This window comes from Phacochoerus africanus, chromosome 11, assembly GCF_016906955.1.
Source record: "Phacochoerus africanus isolate WHEZ1 chromosome 11, ROS_Pafr_v1, whole genome shotgun sequence".
Lineage (NCBI taxonomy): Eukaryota > Metazoa > Chordata > Mammalia > Artiodactyla > Suidae > Phacochoerus > Phacochoerus africanus.
Genome location: NC_062554.1, coordinates 7851751 through 7877994, shown reverse-complemented (window position 1 = coordinate 7877994; position 26244 = coordinate 7851751). Strand labels below are relative to the sequence as shown.

Genomic DNA, 26244 nt, shown 5'->3' with positions numbered 1-26244 from the left:
GAACATAGACCTGAAACCATAAAACTGCTAAAAGAAAACATCAGGGTAAGCTCCGTGACATTGTTCTTGTCACTAATTATTTGGATGTGACACCAAAAGCAAAGGGAACAAAAGCAAAAATAAACAGATGGGACTACATGAACCTAAAAAACTTCTGCAGAGCAAAGAAAACCATCAACAAATTACAAAAGCAGCTTTAGGAATGTTAGAAAATATTTGCATACCACATATCTGATACGGGATTAATATCCAAAATATACAGGGAACTTAGACAACTCAATAGCACAAAAAGTAAATAGCCCAATTAAAAATTGGGCAAAGAACCTAAATAGACCTTTTTTCCAAAGAAGACCTACAAATGGCCAATGGGCACCAAAAATATATGCTCAGCTTCCCTAATAATCATGGAAATGCAAATAAAAACCGCAAAATACCACCACACACGTATTAAGATTTCTGTTATCAAAAAGAAAAGAGAGAACAAATGCTGGTGAGGATTTGGAGAAAAAGAAAACCCTTTTATACCATTGGTGGGAAAACAGTATGGAGGCTCCTGAAGAAATTAAGACTAGAACTACCATATAACCAGCAGGCCTAATTCTGGATATATATCCAGAGGGAATAAATCCATATCCTGAAGAGATATTCATACTCCCATGTTTACTGCAGCATTATACAGAATAGCCAAGGTATCATAGGTATTACAACAGCCTGTGTCTATTGATGGATGAATGGATCAAGAAAATGTGGTATATACATAAAGAATGGAATATTATTCAGCCTTAAAAAAAGAAGGAACTCCTCAGAGTTCTTATCGTGGTGCAGCACAAACGAATCTGACTAGGAACCATGAGGTTGTGGGTTCAATCCCTGGCCTTCCTCAGTGCGTTGAGGATCCGGTGTTGTCATGAGCTGCGGTATAGATCACAGAGGTGGCTCAGATCCCACCTTGCCAGCAGCTGTAGCTCTCATTAGATGCCTAGCCTGGGAACCTCCATATGCTATAGGTGTGGTCTTAAAAAGCAAAGCAAAAAAAAAAATGAACTCCTGTTGTTTGTGACAGTATGGATGATGAATCTGGAGAGCATTATGTTAAGTGAAATAAGCCAAAGAAAGACTTACACAGGGAATCAAAAATAAAGTCAAATTTGACGTGGCTCCAATTCCGCGTTGCTGTGGCTCTGGCGTAGGCCGGGCGTCTACAGCTCCAATTGGACCCCTAGCCTGGGAACCTCCATATGCCACGGGAAGCGGCCCTAGAAAGGCAAAAAGACAAAAAAAATGAATAAATAAAATAAAGTCAAATTTATCAAAATATATTATCAGAAAGTGGTTTCTGGAGATTGGAGGAAATATGGAGAGGTTGGTAAAAGGGTATGAACTTTCGGTTCTAAGAATATTTCGATCTGGGCATCTAATGTGTAATAGCGTGGTGACCATAGCTGATAACACTGTATTGCAAAAGTTCAGTTTGCTAAGGACTTCCCTAGTGGCTCAACAGGCTAAGGACCTGTGTTGTTCCTGGCCTGGGAAATGCCCCATGCCAGGGATACAGGCAAAAAAAAAAAGAAATTTGCTGAGAGAGTAGAACTTAAATGTTCTTTAAAAAAAGAGGGAAGGACGGACAGAAAAAGGAAATAAGTGATGGATTCATCAGTTAATTCAGTGAGGGTCCTTTCGCAATGTCTAGCACATCATCCTCTTGTATACTTTTAGTATGTTAACAATTTTATTTGTTAATTATACCTCGGTAAAGCCAGAAACAAACAAAAAGAAGACTTTTCTACCAGCTCCGTGGAAGACAGTGGAGAATTGCTTTCAGAATTCTGAAAACTCCTCTTTTTTTGGTCTTTTATCATTTTAGGGCCGAACCCACGCCTTATGGAGGTTCCCAGGCTAGTGGTCGATTTGGAGCTACAGCTGCGGACCTACGCCACAGCCACATCAGTGTGGGATCCAAGCCATGTCTGTGATCTGGCAACACCAGATCCTTAACCCACTGAGCAAAGCCAGGGATCAAACCTGCATCCTCATGGGTACTAGTCAGGTTTGTTAGCCACCGAGCCACAATGGGAATGTCTTTTTTTTTTTTTTTCTTTTTTGAGCCACACCCAGCGGCGTGTGGAAGTTCCCAGGCTAGGGGTTGAATCTCAGCTGCAGCTGTTGGCCTACACCACAGCCACAGCAACATGGCATCCAAGCCACATCTGTGACCTATACCACAGTTCATGGCAATGCTGGATCCTTAATCCACTGAGCAAAGCCGGGGATCAAACTCGCATCCTCATGAATACTAGTGAGTTACACTACCACTGAGCCACAGCAGGAACTTCCAAGAATTCTGCAAATTCTTAATTGTTGACCTCAAATCCATTTGTGGCGCAGTGGGTTAAGGATCCAGCATTGTCACTGTGGCAGCTTGGGCTGAGAAATCAAAGGGAAGAAATGCGTAGCCACTAGCTTGAAAGGGAAGCAAAGTTGTTGAAAGAATTGATCATAGAAATGCTTAGCACAGTATTGGGCACGTATTAAGTATTTAATGTTATTGTTTTTATTAACAATGACATTTTCATTAAGAATCAGCAAGTTCATTTACTGATGTTCATTAAGTGCTAGTTACTATAGAGAGACCAGAATAAATGAAATATACCCCTCTCTCTCTCTCTCTCTCTCTCTCTATATATATATATATATATATATACATATATATATAATATTCTTACCTTTTTTTTAATTCTTTTTTTTTTTTTTTGGTCACACTGGAAGTATGTGGAAGTTCCCAGGCCAGGGATCAAACCCATGCCACGGCAGTGACCCAAGCCACAGCATGGTCACTGCCAGATCCTTAACCCACTGAGCCACCAGAGAATATCTGTTTTATTCGTTTCTCTATCCCACATAGAACTAATCTTGCCATAATTAATCAGAATACATGTTTTTGCCAATAGAAGAAGGCATGTTTATGAATTAGCCATTCTTCACAGAAACAGTATATGACATTTAATTCATTGAACGAAAGTTAATTCTTTACCTTTTTCTCTTCCCTGCTATGTAGGAGTAGAACAAATCATCTTAGCCATCTCTGTATTGTTCAGGACCTAATACCACACCTGGCACATAATAGGTGCCCAGTAAAATGTTTGTTAAATAAATGAGTGAGATCACAATCGGTGTCAGTCATGTATTTTTTAAATGCTGCATGTTGACATCCCAGAGAAAGGGCAGTATAACCTGAGCCTGTTACTCAGGTAATCTTCTGTTTGGTGTGAGTTTTCTTTTTAACGTATTTTCTTCCATATTTAGAACTTGAGGAAGAATAGCTCAGCTGAAACTTCCTTTAAAGTCCTGCTTTATTTTTCTTATCTCTGCAGTGCTGAATTATCTCAGGGTCGTTCCTGGGACGGGCTCGGCTCTCCTCCAGATTCCCCATCTCCCGGGAGTGATGTGTCCTGCCTCAGTGACCTCAGCGACCCTCAGTATGACCAGAGTCTCCTGGAGAAGTTATTTTACACAGTACCTGTGAGTCACGGCATCTGACGCTGTAGGAACTGGAGCACAAGAGTGTTACTAATATTAGTAGGTGCAAGCGTGTTACCACTTGACAGCCAGCCAGCCATCCATTTTGCATCCCTTGTGTAATTCTAGTGACAATCTGAGGAGGAGAGAATTCTCATTTCACACGTGAGGGGATGGCCTAGGAAGATGAAGTATTTTGTTCAGGGACACATAGCAAGTACGTGTTACAGCCAGGACTCAAATTCACGTTTACCTGAGTCCAAACCCTATGTTCTTAATCAAGATGTGGCTTCCTTGGAGCTCTCTTAAGGAAGAGCTGACGCAGGTATAACCTCAGAACCACCCTGGACTGCTATCTTTAGGTACAGGTGTTCCAGAGACAACTCTGCTCACAGGGGACAAATACCTCTACTGGAGTTCCCATTGCGGCTCAGTGGAAACGAATCTGACTGGTGTCCATGAGGATGCAGTTTCGATCCCTGGCCTCGAGTAGTGGGTTAAGGATCCGGCGTTGCTGTGAGCTGTGGTGTAGGGGTCGGATCCCGTGTTGCTGTGGCTGTGGCGTAGGCTGGCAGCTGTAGCTCCGATTCGACTCCTAGCCTGGGAACCTCCATATGCCTTGGGTACAGCCCTAAAAAGACAAAACAAACGGAAAAAACCTCTACTGACCCTCAAGAAAGAACATTCTCTTGTCAGGCAGTTTTAGCATCTTCAGAGTTCTTTCTTATATCCAGCTGTATGTTGTCACTGGTTTAGTATCTCCTAGAGTATATGTAAAATGAGTTCATTCTCGGTTCCACAAATAATCACTTATGTTTGTGAAGATTCCTGTCATAGTCCTGATTTTCTTTCCCTCCAGGTCAGTCAAGGTAACTGAAATATACAGTGTAGTTTATACCAGCTCAGTGGAAAGACAGTGGGGGCGGCCAGGGTTCAGGAGAAGCAGGGAGGAACTTCTGTGAGGTCCTGCTGGGAAGGCAGGAGAGACGGTGTCCGGAGAGAGAAAGGATGCAAAAGGGGAGTAGAAAGACTGGCATGTCGACTAGCAGTTTGTGTGCGACCAGGGACCCGATGCGACGGAGTAAGAATTTGTGCGGAATTGATGAGGAGACGCAATGAGGCAGGCTCTCGAGACCAGTCTGTGGGAGCATCTGAGTGCCCAGTGAGGAGCAAAGGATACGGCTCCCCCGGCTGATCTGATAATGACGGAGGAGATCAGCCAGGGGAGAATAAGCAGAGCAGGTAGGGAGCCCCTGGGTTCTAGGAGGTGTGAGAGCCAGAGTGAGTGGCAGCCGTGCGACTGGACAGGAGATGCATTTAGAAGACATTGTGAATTGGTAGGATTTCATGACTTTCTGCCTCAAAACTCACCACTGTTGCCGTGTTACCTGTAGGAGAAAAGGGAAAGGGAACTTAGGTTTATTACCCATTTTCTGTGCGCCAGGGAATTTAGGTCATCTGTTATTTACTAAGTACTGAACCAAATGTTTTAAATTCATTATTTCCGTTAATTCTTTGACCATCCTCACGAGATAGTGTTATCTCTTTTCCGTATCATGAAATAAAAGCTCAGAGACATTAACTACTGGTCATTAAATGGCAGAACTAGAATTCCTACCCTAGTCTATCTAGAAAAAGAAGCTCGTGTGTTTTGTCACTAGACCACACCATCTCATAAGCCTTGAGCTTGGTGTTAGAGTCTGATCTCAGCTTAACCTCCCTAACCTCATCTCCCGCTTTTGTCCTGTACGCACTCCAGTCATGCTGATTGTCTCACCACTCCACAAACAGTCTAGCTCTTTCCTTTTTTTTCCTAAAAGACAAAAACAAGAACCTATTTTTTTTTCTTTTTTTTCTTTTTTTTTTTGTCATTTTAGCCATTTTTGTCATTTTTTTGTCATCCAACTTCCTGCAGTATATGGAAGTTCCCAGGCTAGGGGTCAGATTGGAGCTGGAGCCTCCAGTCTACACCATAGCCACAGCAGTGCGGGATCCAAGCCGTATCTGTGACCTACACCACAGCTCACAGCAACACTGGATCCTTAACTCACTGAGCAAGGCCAGGGCTCGAACCCACATCCTCATGGATACTAGTCAGGCTCATTATGGCTGAGCCATGATGGGAACTCCTGTTTATTTTCTTTGAACTGAACTTCTAGGTTAATTTTATGAACTGAGATTATTTTTGCATAATCAGGAAAAACATGGGATTGTCTCTCTGGTGTCAGTTCTCTCTCTAAGAGACTGATTATATGTTCAGAGAGGGATTTGATTACTTTGCTTATTAGAGAAATGTTTTCATTACCGCTCTCCCCAAAGCTGTTATCTTTTTAAAGTTTTTTATTATAGTTGATTTCCAGTGTCCTGTCACTTTTTGCTGTACAGCAAAGTGACCCAGTTATCCGTATTTATACATTCTTTTTCTCGTATCTCTTCTCTCATGTTCTATCACAAGTGGCTGGATGTAGTTCCCTGCGCTGTACAGCAGGACCAACCAAAGCAGCCCTCTTTGAATACTTTGTTTTTGCTTCTTCCCCCCAGAAATCTGATTCCAGCGTCAGTGATGTCTGCAGTGAAGACGATGGCGTTGTTCCCTCTAAAACAATGAGCCAGTCCACAGCTCCTGCCAGCGCTCGGAAGGTTCTGGAGTCAGTGGATCCTAAGTTGAAGAAGAGGGCCGTGGGCAGGAAAAACAGGTGAGATTCGCTGTGAATGCTTGTTTAGAGGCAGAAGCAAAGGAAGGTTATTTTCACGAGACCTCCTCAAGTGAAGTGAGCTGTATTTGCCCACCTATCAGACTGGTTAAGTTACAGTAACTCCTTAAGCCTTGTGATCCTTAAAAATGGGGTAACATGAAAAGACAGATAGGATGTACTGCCTAAGGAAGAAAGCGGAAGTCTAGGTTGTATTGTATAAAATGTGCATAAAGAAAGACATGAAAACGAGTACACAAAAGGGATTATAGAAGTTATATTAAAGTAATCGGTGGCCGACGTCAAGTCTGTATCCCTTGTCGAAAACCTTATTCTGTGACATCGCGTCTCTGCCTGTGTAGAGGTGAGCTTTTGTGCTATAGGAATGTCTTCACCTTTTTTAAGATTTCTTTCACCGTAGTTTAAAACCACAATTACCATGATCAATGCCACTTCTCAATCCTTGGTAACGTGTGAGATGCTTTCTGTCTTTCCTCTTTCCTCCTCTTGCCTGTACGAACTAGATCGTTTCACGTTTGGCTTCTGACTGTTGCACTTTCTGTGTGAACTCCTTTCAGAAATATGGTTGAACCACAGATCCTTTCAGAAACTCTGGAAGATGCCCAAGCGATGACACTAAGTGTGGATAGACTGGCGCTTCTGGGTAGAGCACATTCGGTCAGAATCATCATTGAAACAATGGGAGTTCCTCCAGAGAGTCCTCAGGAGACTCCTGGCAAAAAAAACTTCGCTGGGAGAGCACCTAAGCCGACAGCAACCAAAAAGCGGTATGTCTCAAATGAGAAAATGGAATTTGACATTTCTGGGAAGTGTGTCTGATAGTAGTAATAAATAATTGTCCAGCAGCTTATGATTTGTGAAGTGCTTGCATATGCTTTATTCGGGCAACAAAAACGTACTGAATCCCCTCCTCCCTACGAGGTCCCGAGCACTCTGCTGGGTTCGTGTACGAGAAAAAAGAAAATCAGGACCCAGACCTTACAGCCACCAGTAGAGAGAGAAAAACATTTAAATGGCTCTTTGTCATAGGGCTTAAGGGGCTAAAAGAGATGTTTTATATCAAAAGTATTGTGGGAACACAAGGAAGGGAGCCTTCAATTCTGCCTGACAAGATAAGTAGAGGCTTTGAAGAGAGAAGTTCTGTCCTCTGAGGACGTGAGTCTCCAAAAATAGGGCCTTAAAAGATACGTAGGATTTTTAGAGAGAAAATAGGTTTATTAATTTGGTTTGTTTTTAAATTACTTTTCTTGTTTTGATTTTTTAGCACCTTCTTTGTGGAATATCACTTTCCTGTGGGCTTTTCCAAGAGTAGATTGGCAAAGACAGCTTTGATCACTGAGGTCGTTCGACTCGCATCCAGTAAAATTACAGATGGAAGTAAGAGAACCCGGTTTCTGCTCCTTAGACATTGTGGCTTTGGAAGAATTCGTGACTCCCTAATTACTCATCTGACTCTTCTTTTATCGTTGGCTCTTAGAGGTGGAAAGAATTTTGAAGGAATAAATCTATCCTAATTCCTTTACTTTATACATGAGGAAACTGGCCCAGAGATGCTGTGACAGTCCTAATGCAAGACAGTAACGTAGCTGAGACTACAGCTCAGAATTCCTGATACCTAGATCATGTTCTTTCAGCTATTGCTGTTTTCTTTTCTTCCCTTTTTATTTTTATTTATTTATTTATTTATTTTTTATTTTATTTTATTTTTTTTTGCTATTTCTTGGGCCGCTCCCACGGCATATGGAGGTTCCCAGGCTAGGGGTCGAATCAGAGCTGTAGCCACCAGCCTACGCCAGAGCCACAGCAACGCGGGATCCGAGCTGCGTCTGCAACCTACACCACAGCTCACGGCAACGCCGGATCCTTAACCCACTAAGCAAGGGCAGGGACCGAACCCACAACCTCATGGTTCCTAGTCGGATTCGTTAACCACTGCGCCACGATGGGAACTCCCCTTCTTCCCTTTTTAAAAACAGCTTTATCAAGATATAATTCACCAACTATATATTTCATCCATTTGAAGTGTACAAGTCAGTGATTTTTCCTATATTCACAGGTTTTGTAACTATCACTACAATCTAATTTTAGAACATTTTCATCCCCCCAAAGGTAATCTTATACTTGTTAGTATTTATTCCTCAATTCCCTCTTTCCTCTTTTTCATTAAGCGACTCCTCATCTATTTTCTGTCTCTTATCAATTTTCCCCTCCTGGACATATCATATAAATGGAATCATACCGTATGCAATTTTTGTGACTGGCTTTTTTAATTTACTCTAGTAATTTCAACTTTGTTTTCCATATTTTTCTGTTAAAAACAGTTCTTCAGGAGTTCCCAGTATAGTGCAGCAGGTTGTGGGTCCAGTGTTGCTGCAGCTGTGGTGTAGGTCATAGCTGCAGCTCGGATTCAATCCCTGGCCCCGGGAACTTCATATCCCTTAAGTACAGCCGAAAAAGAAAATAAATAATAAGAATGGTGCTTCTGTGACTAGTCCTGGGCATGCATCATTTCTCGCTTGATGTATCTCCAGCACAAACGTTAAGAATGTCTTTACCCTTAGAAGCAGCACGTAAAGTGATTTAACACACTCTTCTACTAGAGCACCTTGTTTCACCTTCCCATCCATCACCTTAAGGGAGAATTGGGGCATTGACCGTTGTTCATATGCTTACTTTCTTAAATGATTGGTAACAACTGAAGGTGCTCTGGAAGTTCCTTCAATGCATTTGAGAATGTATAATTGATTCTGCTGGCTTAAATACGTCTGAGGAGCTTTAATGTGGTTAAACTGTTTTTATCCAACTCCAAAAAAAAAAAATGTTGGATTCTTTTCTCAGGTCTTCCCTCTTGTATCTCTTTCTGAAGTCTGTATGACAGTTGACAGTGAGGCCCTTAAAACTTCTCTGAGCCTCCAGTTCCTCATCAGTAAAACTGAGATACAGCAAGAACGTAGTTCTGATACGTGCAAGTTTCAGTTAACGTAGTGTCTTCCAAGCGAGACCTGCCTATATTGTACAAGGGATTAATGGACAGTCAAATGAGATAATGAATATAAAAGCTATTAACTCTAAACTAGAGTGTAACTGGTAGTAGTTCATGTTCACAGGCACTGAATTCTGTGCCAAGCTCTCTACTCAGTGTTTTACATACATTAATCATTTAATCCTTAAATAGACACACAGATAAGGAAAGAGGAAGTTGAGACATAAATCAATTAATCAGTAGCTTGTCTGAGATAACACAGCTGGCTTATAGTAGAGCTAGAAGGTGAACCCTAGAACTTTTGTGATTCCAAATCATGTGCTTTGTTTCTGTTTTTTTTGTTGTTGTCATGGTTTTTTTTTTTTTTTTTTTTTGACCTCGCCTGTGGCATGTAAAAGTTCCCAGGTTAGGGATCAAATCCACACCACAGCAGTGACCCAGGATGCTGCAGTGACAACACCAGGTCCTTAACCTGTTATGCCGTAAGGGAACTCCCTCAAATCCTATGCTCTTAATCTGTATTGCTTCTCATGCATTGTTATTATTGTTGGCCACAGCAATTGAGTTCTTTCTCCTTTTGGCCTTCTGAGAAAGATAGTATGGGACGTGTGGAATAAGCATCAAGTCAAGTATTGCTTTTTTTTTTTTTTTTTTTTTTTTAAGGGCTACTCCTGCAGGATAGGGAAGTTCCCAGGCTAGGGGTCGAATTGGAGCTGCAGCTGCAGCTGCAGCTGCAAAAATGCCAGGTCTGAGCAGTGTCTGTGACCTGCACTGCAGCTCATGGCAACGCCAGATCCTTAACCCACTGAGCAAGGCCAGGGATCAAACCCACATCCTCATGGATACTAGTTGGGTTCATTACCACTGAGCCACCACAAAACTCCCTTCAAGCCAAGAATAGGAAGACAGAGGTCTAGTTCTGGTTACACCACACACTTAATCGTGTGACCCTAGACAAAATGACTTCATCAGTGGGCCTCTCCCAACAATAATATGGAATGGACAAAGTATTTTCAGGATCCCTTCCAACTCTTAAAAAAGGTCTTCTTTGGGACCTTGTTACCAATTTATTTACGTAAATTTCTTCTTCCAGTGTTACCTTAAAACAATATTAGTGTTTAAAAAAAAAAAATGAGCTTAAAGAGTTCCCACTGTGGCTCAGTGGAAACAAATCTGACTTGGATCCATGAGGACGCAGGTTTGAACCCTGGCCTCACTCAGTGGGTTAAAGATCTGGCACTGCCTTGAGCTGTGGTGTAGATCGAAGATACGTCTGTGGCTGTGGCTGTGGCATAAGCTGACAGCTGCAGCTCTGATTCGACTCCTAGCCTGGGAACTTCCATATGCCACAGGGGCAGCCCTAAAAAGACAAAAGACAAAAAATAATTTTAAAAATGAAAAAATAAGCTCAAGAGAGAATTATGGAGTTCCTGCTGTGATGCACTAGGTTACAAATCCAACTGCAGTGACTCAGGTAGCTGCAGAGGCATAGGTTCGATCCCTGGCCCAGCACAGAAGGTTAAGGATCTGGCACTGATTTCTGGCATGGGTCTCAGCTGCAGCTTGGATTTGATCCCTGGCCTGGGATCAAATCCATGGCCATAGGTACAGCCATAAAGGAAAAAAGAAAAAAAGAAAATTGTATGAGAAATTCCATAATACAATGCCAAAACACACTTAAGCGGTTAGGAGAAATCTGAGTAGCACCAGAGGAAATAGGGCTCTGTTTGTACCTGAAGGATTTTATAGTGTCCAGAGTACTTTTTCATCTGTTACCTCAGTTTATCCTCTCAGCACACCAGTGAGGTGTAGGTCTTGTCTTACTTTTCTTTCCATGGTGGGGTAAGCAGGTTAACGGGTCTGATGGATGTGGGCTTGCTGGGCCCAGACCGTTGGTTCACAGGTCCTGTGGGCGGATCCAGGTAGCAAGACCCACATCCTGTTCATGAATACCAAGAGAAATAGAGGCAATAACTAAGACGGCACAGGTAGAAACCAGTAGGTCCAAGGGGCAGTTTGAATGACTGCCAGAGACAATGGAGTCTCTCTAACTGGGATTTTTTGGGAGGGCTCTTCGGATCCATTTTTAAGGGTTTAGCAGGAGTTCCTGTCGTGGCGCAGCGGAAACGAATCCCACTAGGAACCATGAGGTTGCAGGTTTGATCCCTGGCCTCGCTCAGTGGGCTAAGGATCCAGCGTTGCCATGAGCTGTGGTGTAGGTCGCAGACACGGCTTGGATCTGGCGTTGCTGTGGCTGTGGTGTAGACTGGCAGCTGTAGCTCCGATTCCACCCCTGGCCTGGGAACCTCCGTGTGCTATGGGTGCAGCCCTAAAAAAGACAAAAAGACAAAAAGGGGGGGGGGCGGCTAGCAGTGAATGGACTGGAAGATCATTTTATAGGTGGTAAGTTGTGACTGAGGTGGTCATTAGAAACAGAACTCATATCAAATGATTCTAGCCCCAAATTCCTTTTCCTTTTAACCTGTTAAAGCCCCATAGCAGTGAGCACAAACTAAAATACTACCCTCACTTCCTCCCACTAACACGTGATGTCACAGCAGAAACCCCCTCTTTGCATCTAGAATGCAGACTGCATCCTGCCTAACACTGCTGACAACCACCAGGACCTAGAGCCTTGTCTGAATGTCGCAGTAGGAGTCCTCTAGTCTTCAGCCCAGGAAATCATTATTTTCATTATTATAGTTTTTGATTCAATGTCTTCGCTGCATTTATTCCTCCTTGCCCCATGTCCAGCTAGCCCCCTTCTTCCACCACACTGTCTTCCAACTTGTCCTTTAAAAACACTAAGTCAGGAGTTCCCACTGTGGTGCAGTAGGTTAAGAATCCGACTAGGAACCATGAGGTTGCGGGTTCAGTCCCTGCCCTTGCTCAGTGGGTTAACGATCCGGCGTTGCCATGAGCTGTGGTGTAGGTTGCAGACTCGGCTCAGATCCCGAGTTGCTGTGGCTCTGGCATAGGCCGGTGGCTACAGCTCTGATTCAACCCCTAGCCTGGGAACCTCCATATGCTGCAGGAGCGGCCCAAGAAATAGCAACAACAACAAAAAAGACAAAAGACAAAAAACAAACAAACAAACAAAAAAAAAACACTAAGTCAGGAGTTCCCACTGTGGTGCAATAGGTTAAGAATCCAGTTTCGGCAGCTTCAGTCACTGTGGAGGTGTGGGTTCAATCCCTGGCCCAGCACAGTAAGTTAAAAGATCCCTGGCTGGATAATGTCCATATGCCGAAGGCACGGCCATAAAAATAAATAAATAGGAATTCCCGTTGTGGCTCAGTAAAGATGAACCCAGCTAGTATCCATGAGGATGCAAGTTCGATCCCTGGCCTTGTTCAGTGGGTTAGGATCCAGCATTGCCGTGAGCTGTGGTGTAGTTTGCAGATGTGGCTCAGATCTGGCATTGCTATGGCTGTGGTGTAGGCTGGCAGCTGCAGCTCTCATTCAGCCCCTAGCCTGGGAACCTCCATATGCTGTAGGTGCAGCCCTAAAATGCCAAAAAAAAAAAAAAAAAGTATAAATTAATAAAAACGCTAATACTCAGTGAAGTACATGGTGTATTTTTATACATCCTATGCTCTTACGATTGACATTCAAAGCAAAGCGACATAGCACTGCATGTCTTCTCTGTGTTGTACCCAGGGTTTTCTGTTCCTGCCGTCCTGACACTTTGGTGAAATTACTCTGATTGTATTCCTAAAAGAGATTCTAGTTGGATTTGAAAGGGAAGCGGTTGGTACCAAGGCCTGGATTAATGAGATGTCTCTAATCAAGCAGTGTGACGTGTCATCTGTCTGATTCTCCTTATAGCGGTGAAATTCCAGCAGAGATTTGTGTTTCCAGTACAGTTTGGTGGCCCGATGATAGAACACTGGTGGAGTTCCCGTCTCACTTTCCAAATTTACACAAAGAAAACCCCGCAGAAAAAGGTACTTCACGTGATTTGACCTTTCCTTTACGCATTTATTCACACCAGGGATTTGGAGCATACTTCACATTACATTCCTGCCAAAACTAGGAATTTCTGCAGGGTCAAACACCACTTAGGCTTTTCATCACTATTATTTTAAATTTCTGTTGTTACCTATAGACCAGTGTTATGCTAAAGGTTCTGCATGCACAGTACTATCAAATTTAATAATTAAAACAACTCTGAAATTATGTACATTATTATCATCAATTTACAGATGAAAAAACTGAGATTTAGTAAAGTAGCTAACTTGGCTAAGATCACCCAGCCTAATAAAATACAGAGAACTTTGTCCCAGGTCTTCTACATTAGATCCCACGTTCTTAACCTCTGTATTGTGCTTCCTGCTATGGAGAGTTGACTGTTTGAATTGATGTAGGATATGGGCCTTAATTTGATGTATCCAGCCTGTGTCCAAATTCATAAAACGTGGGTAGCAGTTTCACCAGCTCATTCAAAGTTTAGGAGTTTCCATTGTGGCGCAGCAGAAACAAATCTGACTAGGAACCATGAGGTTGCGGGTTCCATCCCTGGCCTTGCTCAGTAGGTTAAAGATCCAGCTTTGCCGTAGCTGCGGTGTAGTTCGCAGACGCAGCTCGGATCCCAAGTTGCTGTGGCTGTGGTGTAGGCCAGCAGCTGTAGCTCTGGGAACATCCATATGCCACCAGTGTGGCCCTACAAAGCAAAAATAAAAAATGAAAAAAACAGAGTTTATAAAATCTACTTGCAATGGTACAATAGAAATCAATGAACTATGTCATGAGCAGTTTTTACTTCATTTGAAAGAGTAGCTTTTATAATCTTTGGCCTCCTCTTTAGTATAGATAGAATGAAGAATGCATCTTGTTTTCTTTTTGTTTGTATTTTCAGGGGATGTAAATAATACAAGTTCTTTTTGGAGAATATACCAAAATAGGAAGAGAAGGGAAAATACTTAATTTCACAATTTCAAGACAAGTTCTATAAGCATGTCAGTATATTTACATTGAATCATGTGGTTAATGACTATTCTAATTATGAAAGAATTATATATATTTTTATAGAAAAATATTTTAGGAGTTCCCATCTTTGCTCAGTGGTTAACAAACCTGACTAGCATCCATGAGGACACATGTTTGATCCCTGGCCCCACTCAGTGGGTTAGGAATCTGGTGTTGCCCTGAGCTGTAGTGTAGGTCAAAGACACGGCCTGGGAGTTCCCGTCGTGGCGCAGCGGTTAATGAATCCGGCTAGGAACCATGAGGTTGTGGGTTCGGTCCCTGCCCTTGCTCAGTGGGTTAACGATCCGGCGTTGCCGTGAGCTGTGGTGTAGGTTGCAGACGCGGCTCGGATCCCGCGTTGCTGTGGCTCTGGCATAGGCCGGCAGCTACAGCTCCGATTCGACCCCTAGCCTGGGAACCTCCATATGCCGTGGGAGCAGCCCAAAGAAATAGAAAAAAGACAAAAAAAAAAAAAAAGACATGGCTTGGATCCTGCATTGCTGTGGCTCTGCCGTAGGCCAGTGGCTTCAGCTTTGATTTAACCCCTAGACTGGGAACCTCTGTATTCTGCGGGTACGGCCCTAAAAAGACCAAAAAAAGAGAGAAAAATATTTTAAGACACAAAAATCACCTATAATCTCATCACCAAGATATAATTATTATTACTATTTATTTGTATCTTCTTTATCTTTTTCAAATGAATATATTATATCTATAAATCTTTGACAGCATTAGAGCAATTTTATATGCAGTTTTTATCCTGCTGTTTTAAAGTTTAGCATTGTCTTGAGGATTTTTATTCATTTCTTTCAAAAATATAAAATCTTTGAATTCCCTTTGTGGTTAGCTCGGTGGGTTACAAACCTGACTGGTATCCATGAGGATGCAGGTTCAATCCCTGGCCTCACTCGGTGAGTTAAAGATCCAATGTTGCCGTGAGCTGTGGCATAGGTCACAGATGCAGCTCCAATTCAGCCCCTAGCCTGGAAACTTCCATATGCCGCAGGTGCGGCCCTAAAAAAAATCTTTTGGAGTTCCCGTTGTGGCGTAGTGGAAACGAATCCCACCAGGAACCATGATGTTGCGGGTTTGATCCCTGGCCTAGCCCAGTGGGTTAAGGATCCAGCATTGCAGTGAGCTGTGGTGTAGGTCACAGACAAAGTTCAGATCTGGGGTTGCTGTGGCTGTGGTGTAGGTCAGCAGCTGTAGCTCTCATTCAACCCCTATCCTGGGAACTTCCTTATGCCATAGGTGCCACCATAGAAAGCAAAACAAACAAAAAACCTTTCCCACATAATTTTATAAATATGTGAAGGTTTACTATATGTATAATTTAACACCTAATTTCTAATACACACAAATACTGTTCATATTATTGCAAACTTTTCATAAATATCATTTTAATGGCTGTATATTCCATTTCAGGAATGTGCTTTAATTAACTTAATTATTCCAGATAATTGAACATCTAGCTATTTCTCACTTTAACTTTTAAAATATATACATTTGTACATAAGCTTCTTTGGAATTTATTACTTCTTTAGTATAAATTCCCAGAAATGAAATTACTGGGCCAAAGTATGACTATTAAAAGCTTTTTATATTTATTGCTGCATTTGCTGTCCAAAAGTATGTTGCCAGTTTATATTCCCAGATTCAGGCATATGTCAGCCTGTGTTCTCCCATAACCTTGATAGCATCAAATATATTGTTTTAAAGTTTTCCTGGCTTTAATGGCAAAAATTTGTATCATCGTAATTTGACTTTTTAAGAGTGAAGTTGAACATTTTTCATAAAGAACTAACTCTTAAAAATTGAAAAAGATGTGGAGTTCCCGTCATGGCACAGCAGGAACGAATCCGACCAGGAACCATGTGGTTGCCAGTTCTATCCCTGGCCTTGTTCAGTGGGTTTAGGATCTGGTATTGCCATGAGCTGTGGTGTAGGTGGCAGACAAGGCTCAAATCCTGCATTGCTGTGACTGTGGTGTAGGTCACAGATGCAGCTCAGATCCTGCATTGCTGTGGCTGTGGTGTAGGCCAGCAGCTGTAGCTCCAATTGGAACCCTTTCCTGGGAACCTCCATATGCTGTGGGTGCGTGCGGCCCTCAAAAGGAAAAAAAGAAAAAAGAAAAGAAAGAAAGAAAAAGATAATCTTCTAACCTCTTTGTGACTCATGAAACCCTTTCTAGTCTTCTAGGGAGAGGTGGTAAAACCCAGAAGGGGGACCAAAATATGGTAGAATATATGAGTTCCCACCTGGACTTACCTCAAATGATTAAGCTATTGATTTCAAAAAGCATGGATGCTTTTATAAGCCGTCATAGGTTGACACTTCAGTTAAAGTCCCCTGTGGCTCTTTGTAAATTTAACCTAAACTCTTTCTTCTTCCCTCAGCCAGAAGTCATCGGATCTGCATCACTCCCTTTGAGAGCTGTCATTCAGTCTGAGCTGCTTTCTTTCAGTGACCAGCTTCCAGTGCAACAGGAAAATGAGCAGACCGCACTTGGCCCCCTCAAGGTATGTAGATAATTCAGGTAGTCAAGTATTTCTGAAGCATGTGTGTTACTAGCTGGCCCTGAGAATATAGCAGTGAACACGAAAATCAGGGCCTATATTACAACAGGGTAACAAATGTACTGGGAAGGAGCTAAATGGTATGAGGAGTTCCCGTCGTGGCGCAGTGGTTAATGAATCCGACTAGAAACCCTGAGGTTGCGGGTTCGATCCCTGGCCTTGCTCAGTGGGTTAAGGATCTGGCGTTGCCGAGAGCTGTGGCGTAGGTCGCAGACGCGGCTTGGATCCCGCATTGCTGTGGCTCTGGCGTAGGCTGGCAGCTACAGCTCCGATGCGACCCCTAGCCTGGGAACCTCCATATGCCACGGGAGCGGCCCAAGAAATAGCAAAAAGACAAAAAAAATAAAAATAAAAATAAATGGTATGATGTGGCGGTGAGCACCTGGGAGGAAGCAGAAGATGAGCAGGTCTCTCTCTAAGAAGGTGACAGACACTTACAGTTAGACTTGAGGAGTGAGAAAAAGAAAGCACAGGGAAGATCATTCCAGAGAGAAGGCTAGCGCATGCAAAGGCCCTAAAGTAAGAACAGGCTTGGCTTCGTCAGGGAGAGAGTGTTGCCTCGGGATAGTGAGCCAAAGGGAAAGCGCTAGAAGCTGAGATGGAATAGGCAGAGGGGAGCTGTGTTACTCAGGGCATCGTAGGTCAGAGTAAAGGGTTCAGCTTTTATCCTACCAGCCAGGAAAGGGCACTGAAGCATGGAAGTGACTCATTTACATATTTAAAAATTTCTGTATCTGAAGTTCCCCTCTTGGCTCGGCGGTAACGAGCCGGACTAGTATTCATAAGGGCATGGGTTCGATTCCTGGCCTCTCAGTGGGTTAGGGTTCTGGTGTTGCTGTGAGCTGCGGTGTAGATTGCAGACACAGCTCAGATCTAGTGTTGCTGTGGCTGTGGTGTAGGCCAGCAGTTGCAGCTGCAGTTCGATCCCTAGCCTGGGAACTTCCATGTGCCTCAGGTACAGCCCTAAAAAGACAAATAAGTGAATAAAATAAGATACTGGCTATATTCCCTGTGTCATACTATATATATATATATATATCCTTGTTGCTTATTTCATACGTAATAGTGTGTATCTCTTAATCCGCTCCCTTTCTATCACACCTCTCTGCTTCCTTCTCCCCACTGGTATCTGTGAGTCTGTTTCTTTTTTTGTTATATTCACTAGTTTCTTGTATTTCTTTAGATTCCATATCTAAGTGATATCGTACAGTATTTATCTTTGTCTCTGAATTTTTTCACTTAGCATAAACCTTCACGTCCATCCATATTGGTGCAAATGGCAAAAGTTTATTTTTCATGACTGATATTCCATTGTCCAATATATATACATCATCTTCTTTATATCCATTCATCTGTTGAGGGACACTTAGGTTTCTTCTGTATCTGGGCAGTTGCAAATAATGTTGGTGGCATTGGGGTGCATATGGCTTTTCAAATTAGTGTTTTTGTTTCTTTCAGATATATACTCGAGACGAATTGCTGGGTCATATGGTAGTTCTGTTTTTAGTTTTTTGAGAAACCGCTGTACTGTTTCCCACTGTGGCTACACCAGTTTACGTTCCCAATAGGTAGAAGAATTTGAATGTGTGGCTTCGGTATAGCTTTGTCCTATTGTCCTGGCAAGCTTTTGAAATCATCACAACCAGGCTTCAAACATTCCCGTGGCTCCTCATCACCCAAAGCATAAAATACAGGGCCCACCAGATGACCCCACCAACCCCTGAGCCCGCCCTCTTGCAGTTGCCCAGGAGGAAGCCATGTCCAGCTAGGCACAGAATTGCTGAGGTGCCAGACTGGCTTATGCACCCATGCTTTTCTTCTTGATTTTCATGCTGCTTCCTCTTCTTGGAAGCCCTCTCTGCCCTCTTCCTGGCCTTCCTGATAATAAATACCACTTAATTTTAAAGACTTGTTGGACTATCATTGCAAAAAATTAACAATACGTTATTCTTCCACTACCAAAGGTTTGTTTCTCACTTTCCTATTTCATTGTAGACTGCAAGGTTTATCATCAGAAAGGGTTAGTAAAGAGGATTGATGGACTAGAAATAGCCTCTGTCCTGGCTGTGTTGGGAGAAGTTCTGTTGTAAATGGACTGCTGCCTGTAGTCAGCGGAGCAGAAGAACTTCGCTGGGGGTTTTAAGTAAAAGGAATAGCAGGTCCTCTTTGTCTCTAGTAATTCAGTCTCGTAGTAGCGACCACTTTCATTGCTCAGCATTTATCCCTCATCCTGTTTTACTTTGTAACATTTTAAACTTTTTAAAATAACTTAAAACATAGAGAAAAATTGCAAAAATACTACAAAGAAATCATCCTTTACGTGGACAAGTGTTATTTGTCATATTTGCTTTGTAATTATTTATCCACCTCTAATCTCTCTCTTCCTCCCTCTCTCTGTCTCCCTCTCCACTCTCTGTACATAAACACACACAATTTTTTCTGAAATTTTTGAGAATATGTTACAGACATTAAACCTTTTTCTCCCTAAATTCTTGCATGTATTTCCTAAAAACAAAGACAATATCATACATATCTCTGTACAGTTATAAAAATCAATTTTTTTTTTCCTCTTTTTAGGGCCGTACCCACGGCATATGGAGGTTCCCAGGCTAGGGGTATAATCGGAGCTGCAGCTGCCGGCCTACACCATAGCCTCAGCAATACCAGATCTGAGCTGCTTCTGTGGCCTACACCACAGCTCATGGCAATGCTGGATCCTTAACCCACTGAACACGAGGCCAGAGAACAAACCTGCATCCTCATGGATTCTGGTCTGATTCGTTTCCACTGAGCCACAACAGGAACTCCATAAAAATCAACTTAACAGCAATACTATATTCTGTCTTTAGTCCATACCCAAATTTTGCCAAATGTGTCAATATCTGCCTTTGTAGCAATTTTTTTTCCAGTCTGGGATCATCCATTGCATTGAAGTGTCGTATCTCTCTAATTTCCTTTTAGTCTGGAACAGTTCTGCACTCCTTCTTGGTCTTTTAGATATTTATGAAAAGTAAGGCCGGTTTTGTAGAATGCCCTCCATTGGGGTTTATCTGGATCATTTATTACTATGATAATTGAAAGGATATGATTTTGCAACTTCACCATTCACTCCATCATTCCTGGTTCATTTCTTAATTGGTATTCCACCGTGTGAACCATTCCCAGTTCTTTTTTTTTTTTTGTCTTTTTCCCTTTTCTGGGGCCGCTTCCGAAGCATATGGAGGTTCCCAGGCTAGGGGTCTAATCGTTGGAACTGTAGCCACCGGCCTGTGCCAGAGCCACAGCAACACAGGATCTGAGCCGCGTCTGCGAGCCACACCACAGCTTACAGCAATGCCGGATCCTTAACCCACTGAGCGAGGGAGGCCAAGGATTGAATCCAAAATCTCATGGTTCCTAGTCGGATTCGTTAACCACTGTGCCACAACGGGAACTCCTTGGTTCATTTCTTAATTGGCATTCCACTGTGCGAACCAGTCATGCCTTCTCCTGTATTTATTTATATTTATATGGACTCATGGATTCTTACATTATTCGAAAGGTTGTATTTATTTCATTTTGAAACTCAGATTGTGCCAGATTTGTCGGGAACTGGATTCTATCTCCTTTCAGTATAGCTCTTCGTTTCTGAGCACTTCCTTACTTTCTGGTGTAAGATGATGATCTTGTATTATTGATAAATCACCTGCCTAGCTTTTCTTAACCCTGGTAAGGTGACGTATATGCAGTCTGTTCTTTTGTGATATTGGAGGATGAGTTCATTTACTTCCTAATAATCTGATACCGCTTCTACTCCAAAATTCTGATTCCAATTCTCGAAGATATTCCTGTTAACTTTCTTCCTTTTATGTTCTATAGGTAACTGTGGAGCTGGTTATAGATAACAAGGATTTCGCGGCTAACAATACAAAGCTAAGCAGCACCACCCACCATCCTCCACTTTGTGCTCTTTCAAGTCCAGATAAGACACTGCCAGAACCTCGCCAACATGTTACCGGTACCAGAAGTCCACAGAGCTTAAACCAAATTCAAGAAGAAACTGTAAAGAAAACGCAGAATTTGGTACTCCCCACCCCAAAGTCACCAAGCCCTGTTGTACCAAATTCTTCAACCTTCATGGCTGTGCCGGCCTCTCATGATTGGATAAATCAGATAAGCGGGTCAGCAAGTGAGAATGCTTTGCTGTTGCATGTGCTGTTGATGGTGTCTGATGGGAAAGATTTCATGACTGGAGAATCTGAGAAGCAACCACCATGCAATATTTATTTAAATTGCAAACTCTTCAGCACAGAGGAGGTCACCAGATCTGTCATCGCGTGGGGCACAACAAAACCAGTCTTTAACTTTTCTCAGGTAACGTTGCACCTGTCTTAACATTCTGTATCCATTAAGGATGAAGGCAGGAGTTGTGGGAGGGGAGACAGTCATTATAAAATTTTTTGTGTCTTTCTTTCTATTCTGTCTCAGTTGATGTGGTTTCCCACGCTTTCTTTTGCCTGAATTCTGAGTTGTATTCTTTTATTTATTTATTTATTTATTGTCTTTCTAGGGCCACACCCGAAGCATACGGAGGTTCCCAGGCTAGAGGTCCAGTCGAAGCTGTAGCCGCCGGCCTACACCACAGCCACAGCAACGATGGTTCCTTAACCCACTGAGTGAGGCCAGGGATCCAGCCTGCAACCTCATGGTTCCGAGCCGGGTTCGTTAACCACTGTGCCATGACGGGAACTCCCTGAGTTGTATTCTTTTCTGCTTCCTCTAGGACTTTGACCAAATAAACCTTTCTTTTCTGTCTCTCCAGTCTCCCTTATTTTATTTATTTACTTATTTTTCCTCAATCTCATTTAGTCCTCCACTGATTTCAGTACACATCTTACTTGATTTCTCAGTAGGAGTTGATGCTCTTACTTAAATTGTTTCCTCTCTGGATCTTTGTGACTCCATCGTCTTATTTTCTTCCTAACTCAGTGCTGTTCCAAGAAAACTAAGAGTTGTGACACCATAATTTCTCCCTTTCTCTTCCCTTTTTTTTTTTTTTTTTTGCTTTATAGGGCCACACTTGCAGCACATGGAGCTATAGCTGCCAGCCTGTTATGCCACAGCCACAGCAACATCAGATCTGAGCTGTGTCTGCAACCTACACCACAGCTCATGGCAACGCCAGATTTTAAACCAATGAGCGAGGCCAGGCATGGAACCTGCAACCTCATGGTTCCTAGTTGGATTTGTTTCCGCTGTGCCATAACAGGAACTCCCTCTTTTATTTTTTTTGTCTTTTTGTCTTTTTAGGGCTGCACCCGTGGCATATGGAGGTTCCCAGACTAGGGGTCCAATCAGAGCTATAGCTGCCAGCCTACACCACAGCCACAGCAATGCCAGATCTGAGCCACATCTGCGACCTACACCATAGCTCACCACAATGCTGGATCCTTAACCCACTGAGTAAGGCCAGGGATTGAACCCACAACTTCATGGTTCCTGGTTGGATTCATTTCCACTGTGCCATGGCAGGAACTCCTTACTTTTAATTATTAATGATCCTACTTGCTACTTTGTCCTTGGCTTTCTTCCAGACTGACTCTCTTTTCCCTGTAGTAGCCACATCTACTCCTATAGCTTCATTGATTTGAAGATTGACTTCCAGATCTACACTTCTTTGTAAGGCAGGCATTTCCCTCTAGTTTCACCACCTGGGTGTCTCAGAAGCACTTTTTACTTGAAATCTAACATGTCGCCTGGCACATTACCGATATTCAATAAAGAGGCATAAATGGAAGAAGGAATTCAGACATGTCCAAATCTGGATTTATTCTTCCCACATCTCTTCCTTCTCCTCCAGTCTGCCCCAATTCGTATTATGATTTACTCAGAAACCCAAGCAGAACCTAAAAGTTTGTCCTTGAGTCTTTCTTACATAATGATTCACCAAGTCTAATAGATGCTGCAGACTTAATTATCTGTGGAATAAATTCTTTTACCTCTAGTCTGTTGCCACTGCTTTCATTCAGGCCCTCCTCTCCTTTCAAACAGCCCTCAGACTGTCCTACCTGCTTTTTTTTTTTTTGTCTTTTTTGCCATTTCTTGGGCCGCTTCCCCCGCAAATGGAGGTTCCCAGGCTAGGGGTCCAATCAGAGCTGTAGCTTCTGGCCTACGCCAGAGCCACAGCAATACAGGATCTGAGCTGCGCCTGTGACCTACACCACAGCTCACAACAACGCTGGATCCTTAACCCACTGAGTGAGGCCAGGGATCAAACCCGCAACCTCACGGTTCTTAGTCGGATTCGTTAACCACTGAGCCACCACAGGAACTCCCAGACTGTCCTACCTGCTTCTTATTTCTCCCTGTCTGTTGCTTCCTCTGCGCACCAACAGGAACGAGCTATGTAAAACACTAACCTGAATATTTTATTCTGTTTAAAACCTTTCAGCGACTCCCCATAGACTTCAGGATAGAATCCACATCCTTGCGTTGGACTTACCAACCCTTTTAAGGCCTGTCTGTTCTCCCCCTGCCTCAGCTCCTGCTCCTCTTCACAGTCCAGCTGTGCTCAGCTACTTGGCGTTTCCTGCATATTCTCTTTCCAGCCTCTGTGTCTTTACCTTCTGCCTTGAATTTCCTCTCAGCCTTGATGACTCCTGTTAGGCAGAGCCTTTAGTTGTAGTTACCTCCTGCTTATCCTCAAGCTTTAGAATCAATTCTCCCAGAAGCTCTCTCTGAAATCTTTCTATTTGGAGGCTACTTTGCTGTGTTTTACCTTTTTTCGGTTTCAGGGAACAGTGATGTGTTCAGGATACCTATGTAAGTGCAGCTTCTTATATGGAAACAAGAGCGAATCTGTTCGGTGCTCTGCTCTCCCAGAACCTTCCTGTCATCACACCACACGTCATTTCTAGTTTCATCCTTTTCGCCTCCCGTGTTTTCTCTTGGTTTCATCATCAGGGCTTCTGTTTCCTGTGCTGTTGCAGTCATGCTGCAGCTTGGGTTCCTTCAGATTGGTGGGCCTTTGATTCTGCCATTAATTCAACCGACCCACTCTGGGCTCCCAATCTCTAGCTCTCCTTCTGACTTCTCTTTTCTCTTTCAGCTACCAGCTGGCTGGCCAGTTCTAGAATAATTTTATACTGAAAATTTAGGTAAATAGTTGGCCTTGCTATTTGCCATGATACCAGCTGGGCAGATCGTTTTGTACTAGGCCATGCCACCCAACCAGTGGCTTGGTGGACCTGTATAGGTGCTCAACACTAACCTTAACAGTAGGCATCTTTGTTTCAAAAACATCTGTCTCTTGGAGCTCCCCTGTGGTGCAGTGGGTTAAGGATCTTGCACTGTCCCTGCAGCAGCTCAGTTCACTGCTGTGGCACAGCTTCAGTCCCTGGCCTGGGAATTTCCACATGCTTTGGGCATGGCCAAAACCAAAAACTCTATCTCTCAGCAGGGGTTTGTAAATGAATCACGTCACCTTGGAAGGGGCTGCATCGCGAGCGCGAGCGCTTGGCACACATCCTGATTGACGTGTCTGGCAACCTTCTCTGTGTCCGTGAACCCCTGTCTGTAGAGTCATCAGGGAGTGAGCTTTGTCCTCAGAGAATTCGTGCCGTTTTGTGTTTATAGCCTTTATGTGTTGGTCTCTGACACAGGACTGCAGCTTCAGACGGAGGACACGGATGACTCACAGATTTTGATGTCTTCAGCTCCTGGCACTGTGCACGGCACACGATGGGCTACCAGTAATGCTTGTTGGGTGAAAGTATAGGTTGCAGTTTGTCTCAGATGTGAAGTTTTGTCTCGTGCCTCTCCCCAGGTGACTCCCGTCTCTCTGTCTCCCAACTGCCTGGAGAGGCTCAGGAACAACATGATGGTTATTGAGACCTGGAACAAGGTGCGGCGCCCCGGACAGGACAAGCTGCTTGGGCTGGTGAAGCTCCCGCTCCATCAGTTTTACGTGTCATTCAAGTAAATGGGACCTTTCGAAGTATTCCTTATTTTATATCTTTAACTTGGTCTGAACTGAAGAGGCGCGTGTGGGGTTTGCCTGCGTGACCAGGCCAGTACGTCCTTGGAGGGGCTTTCTCACCTTCGCCACACGTGCTGCTGCTCCTCCTGTGTCACAGCAGAGTCCCCCACCTTCCGCTGTGCCTGTTTCCCCTCTGCTGAGACCCTTGCGTACATCAGGGCATTCAGTCCTCCGAGGCAGGTGACCCACGTCCCCTGTTTTACAGAGCAGTGAACAGGGCCACAGAGAAGTTAACTAACGTGTCTTGATTGTAAGTTGTAGAGCCAGGGTTGGAACCCGCAGAGCCTGGCTCGCCCGTCCACTCTCCTCCCAAGGAGCTCCACGGCCAGGGGTCATCACCTCACAAGACGGGAGCTTTATCTCTGTCTGCGACCGTTAATGCTGTTCCCATTGGGCATTTGCAGGACTGCTGTGCTGAGTGTGTCTTCTAGACCCTCCGATCTCGTTGCTGGACCTCACTTATCACTACCCAAAGCCTGGATGTGGTGTTAAATGATTTATCTGAAGATTATTTCTGTCTTCAGTAGAGACCACTCATTTTTGTTTTGATCCAAGGTCCTGGTTTTTAAGTATTTCAGAGCTGATCTTTTTGCTGACAGCCGTCTAACCCTAACCCTAACCCTAACCCTAACCCTAACCCCTAACCCTAACCCTAACCCTAACCCTAACCCCTAACCCTAACCCCTAACCCTAACCCTAACACTTTGTCTTAAGTGCCGTGCTTGACGCGGTACGAGGAGCGCTACTGGGGGTGCTGCCTCGCAGAACAACGGGTGATTGTCATCATCCCCGTTTACCAGGGAGGAAGCGTGTCGGTTCACTTGCAGAAGTCAGCCTTTCTGGCTGTCTTTTCGTCCTCTCTGACACGAGGTGGGGCGAGATCCCCCGTCTCCCTCTTGGAGCAACCGTGAGGCTCCAGTGAGAAATAGACAGGTAGGCCTTGGGTGAACAGCTCAGTAATTCTGTGCCGGCAGCACAGGCAAGGAGTTCTGCTGGAATCGGGGAAGTTGTGGTCAGCGCTAGGCTTTGGGGTTTTTTTCCCCTTTTTTGTTGTGCTACTATCCTGGTCTGCTGTTTCCCTGTCTTCTCATTTCCTTAGACTCCATTCTTTGTTGAGAAAACATAAAAAACAGTAGCAACCAGTTACCAAGCCCTTAGCATGTTGGTATTTTATATCTGACATCTCACCTGAGTCCTCACAACAGCCCTTTGATGGATTTTACAGTTGAGGAAACAAGACGTTTAAAAGTTATGTTGATTATTTTGACTCATAGAGCTAGTAAGAGGCGGATCTAAGATTTAGCGTGGTGTGAAGAAGAGCATTTGGACTTGGTTCTCCTCTGTTCATAGCGGGTGATGGCAACCCTTGCAGTGTTAGAAGGATTATAGAAGCCTTATGAAGTGCTCACCACGTAGTAAGTGCTCACTCAGTCCATGGCAGATATTGTCGGTGATTTTACTCCAGACTTT

The 26244-nt window shown here is 43.6% G+C and overlaps 1 protein-coding gene across 4 annotated transcripts in view; it reads left to right on the top strand.

Annotated features, from left to right (window-relative positions):
* C2CD3 (C2 domain containing 3 centriole elongation regulator) overlaps positions 1-26244 on the top strand; it is a 122955-nt gene that overhangs the window by 25818 nt on the left and 70893 nt on the right. For 3 of the 4 annotated variants that reach the window (XR_007130990.1, XR_007130989.1, XM_047754141.1), the window contains exons 8-15: positions 3372-3519; positions 6058-6212; positions 6788-6997; positions 7495-7607; positions 13042-13160; positions 16578-16700; positions 20616-21110; positions 24562-24713. Coding sequence is in view for 2 of the 4 variants with exons in the window: in XM_047754141.1 (XP_047610097.1) it covers positions 3372-3519; positions 6058-6212; positions 6788-6997; positions 7495-7607; positions 13042-13160; positions 16578-16700; positions 20616-21110; positions 24562-24713 (1515 nt within the window). In the remaining 2 variants the exon portion in view is untranslated. Of the gene's footprint in view, positions 1-3371; positions 3577-6057; positions 6213-6787; positions 6998-7494; positions 7608-13041; positions 13161-16577; positions 16701-20615; positions 21111-24561; positions 24714-26244 lie in introns of those variants that run through there. The other variant, XM_047754142.1, reaches the window with a different exon arrangement.